This window comes from Myxine glutinosa, chromosome 4, assembly GCF_964187855.1.
Source record: "Myxine glutinosa chromosome 4, kmMyxGlut1.1, whole genome shotgun sequence".
In the NCBI taxonomy this organism is placed as follows: domain Eukaryota; kingdom Metazoa; phylum Chordata; class Myxini; order Myxiniformes; family Myxinidae; genus Myxine; species Myxine glutinosa.
This window is the reverse complement of record NC_136264.1, coordinates 27,413,201-27,425,537: the sequence shown is the minus strand read 5'-3', so window position 1 is coordinate 27,425,537 and position 12,337 is coordinate 27,413,201. Positions and strand designations below refer to the sequence as shown.

Genomic DNA, 12,337 nt, shown 5'->3' with positions numbered 1-12,337 from the left:
ACCCACGTACGGGCATGCCCTAGTAATAATAATAAGAAAAAGAAAAACTTTGGGAATAATAATAGGTTACTCTCCATTTCATGGAGAGTAAACCTAATAATAATAATAACAATTATAATAATAATAATAATAATAATTCGAACTGCCACTTTACAACTGCTGACAATGATGACCGTGTACCACACGACGACCAGCTTTGATACAACCCCACTTTCATCGGACACGCATGACACATGACGTCCGCTTTATAAAACTGAATTAATTGTTGGGCTTTAAATATGAATGAATAATGAAGGATCGTTTTAAGGCCATTTTTCCCCGCTAGAGCGGTGGTTAGCCTTGCGGGGCCCCATGACAATCATGGTTCCCTGTTTGAGGCAATGTTTTAATGGCCGGATGCCCTTCCTGACGCCAACCCTTGGTCACGCTCTTACGATGCGCAGGGATACAGTGTACCTATTCTAAATCGGGGTACACACCAGGATCATTCATCCCAGCAAGCTGGTGCTCAATTTGCCGACCTCGGAAGGATGACAGGCTGAGTCAACCCCCCTGGCATTAATTCAGCGATCTTCCGGGATTCGAACCCAGGATACTAGGATCCCAAGGCAGCACCCTAACCGCTGAGCCAACACCAACACCAGGTCATGACCTATGACATAATAATTAGCATTAAAAATTCTGCAGGTAGAGCCGCTCCTATGGTGAAAATTTAGTGTCATTAGGACCAACGTTTGCAGAGAAAATGAATTTTAAAGGGAATAGACCCACAAAACCATGGAGGAAGAATAATAAGAATAATCTGAACAAAAACAACCGGGTATCATTGCCTGAAAGGGAGGGGTACCCTAATAATAATGATAAGTAAAATCAAACTTGCCTTCAGTCATTTAAAATGTCAGCACTTCTCACACAATGGAATTAATATGGCTTTTCCTTAGTCTAGATTCAACTCCAAACATGCAAAAGTTAAACGCCATTAATGCAATTGGTTGACAATTATAAACCAATTTTGCAAATGTGGTTCCTCATTTTTCTATAATTTCTTACGATGAAAATCTCCCTGCATCCCGTCCTTCCCCCTGATGTTGCCATCTTTCATCACAATGCAATGGTGAAATTCAAAAGGCCGTCCCACTCAATCCGCTCGACATGGCCGACAGCAGCCCCGCTTTTACAGGAGTTTGAGTTGCACCATTGCATTGTGATGTAAGATGGCAACATCAGAGGGAAGGACGGATACATCTGTAATTGTACTACAGCGTGTATGATAAGTCAATACCCAATTTTCAATCACCGATTTTAATGAAACAAACTGTAAATGAAAGTATCCAGTGAGGTTTTATGCACAATTCCTTAAACCTCCTCGTATGCCTCCAGCACTATCAATAGATTTCCTTAATAGGACTGGCACACATTCGCTACTGCTGATCGCACCATGTTTTGAGGAACGTCAGTGAGAACATTGGTGATTCTCCTCTCCAGTTCAACAAGGTTTTTTGAACCAGTTCATCCTAAAATCCCATTGGAGACCATCATTTACATTTTGCTTCATTGAAATTGGTTCATAAATAAAGCTACTACAACAATTTTAAATTGGATATCGACTTATCATACACCCTGTACCGTACAGTATCTTGTATATTAACAATGACCGCACTGTGGTCACAACCTGCGACACAATATATATTTTTTACCTCATCTGTCCACTCAACTTCCGCATCCTTTCTGTTGAAGGTATTTACAATTCATCTCCAAGGGTCTTCATGGTCTGGTTCAATATCAATTACAAATCTCACTGACAACTGGGTCTGGTTTCAGGCAACGAGTGCACCCACTCCAAACAGGAGGGCCGGAAGGGTTATGCTATTATCCTCTGTGGGGTATATAGATTGCAGTAGATATAGGTTCAGGCCTCAAAAATGTCAGAGGTGCATTCAGTTACCAAGTTTCCAGCCTCCCGCTCTGTGGTAATAAACCTTTTGGCCATAAAAACCTGTACGACGTGGTCATTCGAGGTATGGTACTTTACCATTAAGCAGGACTGAATTGGCTTTTAAAATCCGGTAATAGGCAGATTGGGAAAAGCGCATTTAACGTGCATATGGCTACGTTCAAAAATTACGTAATGCTAATATTTTTTAGGGAAGCGTGTACGGGCTTGATTAAACCTTATAATAATTTAAACACTCGACCCAAACAAAGCCAATGGAAATCTGATGCAACAAAGCAGGACAATGTATAAACAGCAGAGACATAGGTCTCTGCTGTTTATACACTGTCCTACTTTGTTAGGCCCACCAGGAAACAAGATGGCGGCCATATAATTTCGTGTCAGTCCTATGGTGGGTGGAATTAAACGACAGATGTGGGTGTGGTCTGGCAGCTTTCTGACCAATGGGTGAACATTTCCAAAATCAACCCACAACAAGAACCGCAACAACAGCAGCAGCAGCAATGCAAAGCTCTTGTAGGCCTGCAACATGTCGCAGGTACAAACGTAATGATGCTGCATGCATTAGAAACATTAAAACCCATTGGCAGGCATGCTGGCTTAACTTAACCCACAATTGTTGTCAGGAAGAATATCATACGTCCACCATATCATACATCCCGAGAGAGATGGTGATGGCGACACCAAGATAAATAGAAGAGCTGGAAGCAGAAGTTAGGTTGGTGGAAGGGTTGTACGAAGGAACGAAGGGAAGAGTTTTGGTTGGTCCTGGGATATCGAAGGAGTTCAATGTGAACATCAGTTCGAGGCAGGGAAGCGATCTCAGCTCACTCCTGCTTATCATGGCGATGGAGCTCGTAAGCACGAATATGAACATTAAATTTATCCTGGGGAGGATATTGTATGCGGATGATCTGGCTGTTGTGGTGGAGGAGGCTGGATATACAGGTGGGAGCAAATGCGTGGAGGAAGGTGGACGGTGTAATGGCAGAGAGAAAGATGTAAATAAGATTTAAAGGAAAGGTTCTGATGTCTTGTGTAACACCGGCCTACCTTTACAGTCTGTAGAAGGTGGCACTGACAGAGAGACAACAACAGAGGCTGCAGGTTTGCGCGAACAACTGAACAACTGCATGAGGAGGATTGTTGGGGTGAAGAGGGTGGATAGAAGGAGAATGGATGAACTGAGGGAGGAGAATGGTGTGGAGATGAGCTTGACCAGGAGATTGGTGAAATGTCGGTTGAGATGTGCTGGATATTTGGTGCGGATGGGGGGAAGAGAGAATGGCAAAGAGAGCAGATAGGTTGAGGGCACAAGGTAGGAGGAAAAGAGGTAGATCGCAGTTGAGATGAAAGGATTGTGTGAAGAGAGATATCATTAAGGTGGGGGAGGTTGGAGGGTGGAGAGAGTTGGCTGAGGACAGAGGAAAGTGGAGGAGTATCGTGGTCAATGCAGGGAAGAAGCTTGGTACCATCTAACCTCATTCCTTATAAAGAGAAGAGGAGGAGAACAACAATACCATGTTGGTTTTCTGGTAATCCTAATACGTCTTCGGAAGTGTCATCTTACTATAATTCACCAAATGTTTGTCCGTCTGTTCTGTTCCCAGGTACCGCAAAAACGGCTGAACCGATCGCAACAAAATTTTGGGTGGGTAATCTTGGGACCCCCTGGAGTAAAATAGGCTATATTGTTTTTCCATTGTTTCCCCCCAATTTCCCAATTATTCCAATTTTTCCAATTTTCCAGTTTTTCCAAACACGATGGAATAATATTTACCGATATGAACAGTGATGTAGCTTTTATTGAAATTCTACAAATACTGTTGAGATTTTGATGATTTGCGTGTGATATTATTTAAGGAAGGTTTCCATAAATCGTTTAAAATATTTTTAAAACCCTTCAATTTATGATATTTTGCCTTTTCATTTGGGCCTCCCAATTGAAGCCACACCCATAGGGTGGGTACCGTTGCTAGTATTCACAATTTGAATCACCTGAGCTATATAACCACGATGTATTATATATGCACAATGCACATGGAGAAGGCATGTTTTTGCTTCATGTACGCAAGCGGGGTTATTTTTATTTTTGGGAGCGATCGAGGCAGCAGTCTTGTACGTAATTTCGGTTTTAACCAAAGTTGTCAAGCTGAATAATGTTTAGATACATAAGGGTCGTTCGTCATCAACAAACGACTACTGCATGCAACGATTACAGAATCACTCGAAACAGTGCTAATTTCCGGCATTGCAATTCAGCCCACTGGCGAGTCCTTCCCATTTGTTTGGCTATCATTTGGCATGACGATAAATAAACAAGGCAAAATATCAACCTTTGCAAAGAGTTGGAGTGTACCTGTGTGATCCAGTTTTCACACATCACAGACTACATGTTGTCACTTCCCACATTTACCATCCTCAAAATATTTGGTTCGCAGCAGCAGCAGATTCACTCAACAACACCAAAAATGCTGCATACAAGAGAAGTACTTCGAATTTTTTGGTTGAGATAATGTTTTCCCACATAAAATCTTTAAAATATTTTTGCAATCAACGCTGCAATGAGCAGTCTTGTGTATATATGATTCAAGAAGTGTCTGCTTGTGGATTTGTTTGTTTGCCATTACAATCATTAAGGTTTGGGGATTAACCCATCCCTCCTTGGCCAGCACAAACAATTTCCAATAGTCATGCTTGTTTGAGCCTCTACCGCAAACAGCACAAAGAAAAACCTTGAGAGAGAAAAACGACCTCACCAAAAATATGCACGAGTTGGCAGCAGTCCAGTTGCCACTTAAGCTAAGAACCCAGAAGACTTACAGAAATTCTCACTGCCAAAAATATAACCCAATGGTCACCCCTACATTATGAAATGCCTGAACAAGTGACTAGATACAGCAAATAGCTTCTATGATTATACAAATGAGGAAATTCAATCATTTCTGCATCAAATGTGCACAGGGTTTTTGGCACAGGATAACCCAAAGGCACAGAGTCAGTCTGCTTCCTGCCCTGGCTGCTCACTTTCAGCTCACCACTGGACAACAACCAGCCAAGAGGAAGGACAGGCTTTGTGGCGGGTGGCTTCAGACAACAACATTTGAGGTCTAAGGATATTTTCCAAAATATCAAACCCGCTTCAAAGTTCTCCAACAAAAAAAAAGAAGTCACGATTGGGAGAAAAGCTCAATTTCCAAAAATAAATTACAGTCATCGTACATACACTACCGGTCATAAGTTTTGGAACGCCTCAATTTTTCCGGTTATTATTGAAATTTACGCAGTTTAATGTCTCAATGTACTCTGAAATTAAGCATAGAACAAATAAACAATTGGAGATAAAAAGAAATCATAGAATTATTTTGTTTAACAAAATTTAATTTAAATTTTTGACTCGGCAAAGTAGCCACCTTTTGCAGATGCAACCGCCGAACACACTCGTGGCATTCTTTCTACAACATGCATTTTAACAACATGCATTTTAAAGGCCATTTTCCCTGCTAGAGCGGGGGTTAGCCTTGCAGTCCCCATGACAATCTTCTCCATTTTGCCCTATTTTCTGCATCTCTCCTTGTTAACCCCCTTGCCCGCATTTCTTCTTCCACCATCTTTAGCCAAGTCTTTTTCGGTCTTCCTCGTCCTCTGCTTCCTTCTACATTCATTTCCATCACTCTTCTCAACCAGTCACTTTCATCCTTCCTCAACACATGACCAAACCATCTCAACCTGTTCCTCTTCACAGCATCAATCACAGGCTCTATTCCCATCATCTTTCGCAATTCATCATTTGTCTTCCTCTCTCTCAACGATACTCCACACATCCACCGAACCATTCGCATTTCCACCCTTTCCAACCTTCGTTGCTGCTCTACGTTCATTACCCATGTCCCGCTCCCATAAATCATAACACTTCTCACACATGCAGCATACACCTTTCCCTTCAGCTTCAACGACACTCCCCTCATCATCAGCACGCCACCCAGTTCCCGAAACTTCTTCCATGCACATCTCACTCGAGCAACCGTTGCCGAGTCTGATCCACCTTCTCCATTCAGCATGTCTCCGAGGTAGCAAAATGTTTTCACACCTTCCAGCTTCACGCCGTCTCCAAGATCCAACTCAACATTTCCTCCATCTGCAGCTCCCTCTGTGCACACCTTACATTTGAATGTAGCTGCCACACTGGTTAATGACCCTCTCAGACCACTACATTTTTGATGAACCCACTCAGCGCACATTGTACATTGAATGGAGTTCACTCCGACACCCTTCCTACACACAGCACAGGGCCACTTCCCAGTTCTTTCCACCTCACCACATGCTTTACCACTTGCCATCACCTTCGTCTTTCCGATATTCACCTTCAGACCTTTTGTCTCCATATATTCCTTCCACGTGTTCATCTTTTCCTTCAGTCCATCCATACTTTCCGCAATCAACACCAGATCATCTGCATACAACAACTCCCACGGTAAACCCTCCTTTACGTTCTGAGCCAGCACCTCCATCACAGCTACAAATAGTAGTGGACTTAGTATCGACCCCTGATGCACTCCCACCTTCACCTCAAACTCACCACTGTTCCCGTCCTTCGTCCTTACAGCTGTGCACGCTCTTTTGTACATTGCCATCACTACTCTGATCAACCATTCCTCCACTCCTAACTTCCTCAATGCCCATGTCAATACTTTGCGTGGTACCCTATCGAATGCTTTCTCCAGATCAACAAACCCAAGAAACAACTTCTTCCTCTTCTCCATGTACTTCTCCTGCAACTGCCTCACAATGAAAAGCACGTCTGTCGTTCCTCTTCCTGGCATGAATCCAAACTGCATTTCGTCGATCTTCACTTTCTTCCTTATCCTCCTCTCCAACACCCTTTCCAATACCTTCATTCCATGCTCCAATAACTTTATCGCTCGGTACGAGCCACACTCCAGAGGGTCACCTTTCCCCTTGTATAGAGGGATGAGGGTACTCAGTTCCCAATCCACTGGAATGCGGCCTTCTTTCACCACCAGATTACAGATCTCTGTCATTCTCTTCACACCCCAACTTCCTGCTGCCTTCAACATATCTCCCACAACTCCCGTCGGCCCTCCCGCTTTTCTACCATTCATTGCTTTTATCGCTTCTTCAACTTCCTTCTCAGTTATCTTCTCTGCCGGTCCTAAAACAGGGTTACTCTCTATGTTGCCATCCCATTCATTCTCTGTATTCAACAGCATTTCCATATATCTTTTCCATCTTCCTTTAATTCCATCTGGGTCGACAACGATTTGTCCCACTTCATCCTTCAAGCAACTCACCCCCATCACATCACACCTCTCTTTCGCTATCTGCTTTGCAATCCTGAATACTGCTTTCTGACCCTCTTCCGAATCCAAGCGTTCTCCGAACATTTTCCTACATGCCTCCTGCGCCTTTGCTACCCCTTTCTTTACAGCCTTCCTGGCTGCCTTATAACTTTCATGCTCTGCTGTTTCTGCTCCCGTACCCTTCGCCTTCTGCCACTCCTTGAACTTCTTCCTCTTCTCGTCAATCCTCTTTCCAACTTCATCATCCCACCACCATGTTTCCGAGTGCCTCGGTGGTCCTTTTGTCCATCCACATACCTCACCAACGGCTCCCAACAGACAAGCTTTCATTGACATCCAACCACTTTCAAGCTCAACCACATCATCCTTGACCCTACTCAGCCTCTCTTTTAATGCCTCCCTTACTGTCACCTCTTTCAACCTCCACACCTTCATTCTCGGTTGGTACTTCACCCGCCGAGCTCTCCTCGCACCTTTCACCCTTACGTCGCAGACAACCAAGTGGTGCTGTGAAACAGCCTCCTCCCCCGGGATCACCTTTGTGTCCCGGAGGTGCCCCCTATCTCGCCTACGCACCATCAGGTAGTCAACGGTTGTCGTCGACCCACCTGACGTGTATGTAACAAGCTTATTATCCTCTTTCTGGAACTGAGTATTACAAATCAACAAATCAGCTCCATCAGCAAACTCCAAAATCCTTTCACCTTCTCCATTTCTCACACCATATCCGTAACCCCCATGAATTCCGTCAAAACCATCCATACTCCTTCCCACATATCCATTTAGGTCTCCTCCTACCACAACAACTTCCTCATCTTTCACGTTTTCCATCAGCTTCTCTATCGCACACCAGAACTTGTCCTTTTCTTCATCGCTTCGACCAACCTGCGGAGCATATCCCGAGATGACGTTCACCAAGAGCTTTCCAATTATCATTTTCACCATCATCAACCTATCACTCACTCTAGTCACACTCACCACACTGTCTACAAACTCCTCAGAAAACAGGACACCAACACCATTCACGCCCTCCGGGCAGCCTTGCCACACAAACTTGTATTTCTGTCCCTGCCTACCCTTCACCATTCTCACACCACTTCCCTTCCATCTCGTCTCTTGCACACAACATATGTCCACTCTTCTTCTGACCAATACTTCCACCACTTCTCCTGATCTCCCTGTCATTGTCCTACATTCCATGTCCCAAACCTCAGAAACCGATCACTTCGGGCTGTACCCTGCCCATATGTAGTTGTAATTGTCATGGTTCCCTTTTTGAGGCAATGTTTTTATGGCCGGATGCCCTTCCTGACGCCAACCCTCTTAGTCGTCTCTTACGACAGGCAGGGATACGGTGTACCTATTCTTATCCAGGGTATACACCGGGAAACGTTTAAAACATGGAAATTCTGGGGGATGGGGGGGTGGGGGGGGGGTGGTGTCAAGGGAAAGATAAAACGAAAATAAACCCCTTCAGCCGGCACTTAGCTTGGCGTCCCAAATAGTACTTTCAGGAGCTTGGCGGCTGTTGAAACTGGGGTAGCCACTCATGCGGGAAGTGGTCCAAAATGGCGTTGTAGAACTCCGCGCGTCGAAAACACAACAAGCGTGAGGCGAGCAGATTAGACGGCCTCCTTTCGATTCTCTACCGTCAAGTCCAATGCGGCCTTCAGCTTCCAAGAGCCCAGCAGTTGTCCAAAACCTCGTGTGGGGAAATGTGGTATCTGTCCGTCGTCTTGTCCACCGTCCACACGCGGCTCCAAGCTCCGGCGCGAGGAAGCCCACCGTCCGCCCGCACGCTTCGCCAGGCCCCGATGCTTTATACGACTTGCTTTATACGCATTGTTAAAAGTAAATAATGACATGTTTTCTTTCACAATCTTGCGAGATTTCCAGAACTCCTCGGCGTCAAGGGAAAGATAAAATGAAAATAAACCCCTTCAGCCGGCACTTAGCTTGGTGTCCCGAAGAGTACTTTCAGGAGCTTGGCGGCTGTTGAAACTGGGTTAGCCACTCATGCGGGAAGTGGTCCAAAATGGTGGTGTCGAACACCGCGCGTCGAAGACACAACAAGCGTGAGGCGAGCAGATTAGACGGCCTCCTTTCGATTCTCTACCGTCACGCCCAATGCGGCCTTCAGCTTCCAAGAGCCCAGCAGTTGTCCAAAACCTTGTGTGGGTTAATCGAGATCAACGTTCGTATCTTTCCGGAGCCGTACAATTCCTGGAATTAACGTTTTTGAGCATCCAATGACCGTGCTCTCAGTCCGTGGTGAGAAGGAAGCAAGGCCGCGTCGCGAGCTCCGTGATCTCACACATGCACAGCCGCCATCTCTAAAAACCTGCAAGGTACAAGGTACAAGCAAGCCTACAATACAATGGAAATCAAATATTGTTCGGGAAGTTCTTCCCAACACTGTTGCAGAAGTTCCCATAAATGTGTTGCACTTGTCGGTTGCTTTGCTTTCACCCTTCTGTCCAGTTCATCCCAAACCAGCTTAATGGGGTTTAAGTCTGGAGACTGCTGGCCATTCCATGATTTGAAGCCTACCGTCTTGTTCTTTTCCTCGAAGGTAGTTTTGACATAGCCTGGAGGTGTGTTTAGGGTCATTATCTTCCTGTAGGATAAACCCCTGACCAACTAGGCGTATACCAGAGGGTATTGCATGGCGCTGCAAAATGCTGTGGTAGCCCTTTTGGTTCAGGGTGCCAGTCACTCTGTGCAAGTCGCCGACTCTGGATCCAGCAAAAGAACCCCAGACCATCACCCTTCGTCCTCCATGTTTGACAGTTGGTGTCACACACTGAGGAACCATCCTTTCGCCTACTCGACGGCGTACAAAAACCCTGCGTGATGAACCAAAGATTTCAAATTTTGATTCATCGGTCCATAAGACCTTCTTCCAGTCTTCAGTAGTCCACTGGCAGTGCTTCATGGCCCAGGCAAGCCTCTTTTTCTTATTTTGCCATCTTAGCAATGGCTTTCTTACTGTTACTCGACCTGTCAAACCTGCAGCTCGAAGTCTTCTCTTCACAGTTGAAACTGAGACTTGCTCACTTCGACCAGTGTTAAGCTGTGCTTGAAGCTGTTGTCCTGTGAGCCGCCTATCATGCAAGCTGTTAGCTCTCAGAAACTTGTCTTCTAATTCTGTTGTGGCTTTGGGTCTGCTAGACCTCTTCCTGTCAGAGTTTCCTCCAGTTTCCAATATACTACTTCCTGCAGTGCAATATTGTCCAAATAATGCTTCAGAGGGTGTAATAACAGTCTGTTCCAATACTGCTTTTATACAGACAAGGGGTTTGTAATCAAGTAATCAGCAGAGGTTGGGACACCTGCAGGAATTGTTTGCATTAACTTTCAAGGCTGAATTTACTTACATTGCTGCAGAACAGCTGTAAGTTGTTAACCCATTACTTGTTCCCTGAAGAAGGCCTTTTTTTTTTCTTTTTTTCTTTTACAATATAACTGTGCCATTAACATTATTTTCACGTTTTTGCTAACCTAAACTTTTTTTTTTTTTTTACCTCGAGCAGTTTACTGCTTGCCTTTGTACCATTTCAGGTTATTCACTGGACTTGAATTTTCAATAAAAACTGGAAAAATTGAGGTGTTCTAAAACTTTTGACCAGTAGTGTATGTATAGTATGGCAAAACTGAGCTGAATCCAATACAGCATGAGGTTCCGATACGGCGTCACAACAAACCATTCCAGCACAAACGAAGGCCTAGAATTAGTTGAGCTGGCAAATCCAAAATGTGAACCAACGGCAGCTCCTTACTATGCGAGTGCGGTCCAGAAGGAACTCTGCCGCGTTTGTCTTTGTCCTTCACACCACTCAATTGCTGCTGCACACGAATATGCTGTTGATGCTCTTCAATCTGAGCCTCTCGATGGATCTGCTCGATCGTCTTGGGGCCTTGGTCACCTCGCCGTGGCACCCAGCCCGTCTGTAGAAAGAGAAAAGAAAGCAATTTTTTTTTTCCCCTGTTCTTAATTTAAAAAGCCACGTCTAGAGTTACGGGTATAGAAACAGAGAGAAAGAAAGAACAGCATCATCAGACAATGTGAATCGAGTGAGACACCATCAACTCACCATACGCAGTTCCACCACATCTTGCACCATAAAGCGAATTCGTGATGACGTTTTTCTTTCCTTTACAATCTTGCCCATTTGCTGGAAGTACTGGTCCATTCTTGGCTGTGCATGGGAAACGGCACCAAAACATCAATAGAAGGAAGGTTGGAGATTTTGCATTACTCGTGTTAAAAAAAGAAAAGGATGAACGTACCTTTGATAAGATATGATAAGATTCCCACATACAATCTTTAAAATATTTTTGCAATCAACGCTGCAATGAGCAGTCTCGTGTATATATGATTCAAGAAGTGTCTGCTTGTGGATTTGTTTGTTTGCCATTACAATCATTAAGGTTTGGGGATTAATCCGTCCCTCCTTGGCCAGCACAAATAATTTCCCATAGTCATGCTGGCTTGAGCCTCTGCCGCAAACAGCACAAAGAAAAAACCTTGAGAGAGAGAAAAACTATCTCACCAAAAATATGCACGAGTTGGCAGCAGTCCAGTTGCCACTTAAGCTAAGAACTCAGGAGACTAACAGAAATTCTCACTGCCAAAAATATAACCCAATGGTCACCCCTACATTATGAAATGCCTGAACAAGTGACTAGATACAGCAAATGGTTTATATTATTATACAAATGAGGAAATTCAATAATTTCTGCATCAAATGTGCACAGGGTTTTTGGCACAGGATAACCCAAAGGCACAGAGTCAGTCTGCTTCCTGCCCTGGCTGCTCACTTTCAGCTCACCACTGGACAACAACCAGCCAAGAGGAAGGACAGGCTTTGTGGCGGGTGGCTTCAGACAACAACATTTGAGGTCTAAGGATATTTTCCAAAATATCAAACCCGCTTCAAAGTTCTCCAACAAAAAAAAAGAAGTCACGATTGGGAGAAAAGCTCAATTTCCAAAAATAAATTACAGTTATCGTACATATGTATGGCAAAACTGAGCTGAATCCAATACAGCATGAGGTTCC

General features: G+C 44.4%; 1 protein-coding gene across 17 annotated transcripts in view; it reads right to left on the bottom strand.

Annotated features, from left to right (window-relative positions):
- The window catches only part of LOC137424531 (eukaryotic translation initiation factor 4 gamma 3), a 269,017-nt gene that overhangs the window by 60,681 nt on the left and 195,999 nt on the right, over window positions 1–12,337 (bottom strand). For all 17 annotated transcript variants that reach the window (XM_078775553.1, XM_078775566.1, XM_078775569.1 and 14 more), the window contains 2 exons: window positions 11,370–11,474; window positions 11,055–11,223 (listed from right to left, as the gene is read on the bottom strand). In XM_078775553.1, the coding sequence (XP_078631679.1) occupies window positions 11,055–11,223; window positions 11,370–11,474 (274 nt within the window). The remainder of the gene's footprint in view (window positions 1–11,054; window positions 11,224–11,369; window positions 11,475–12,337) is intronic.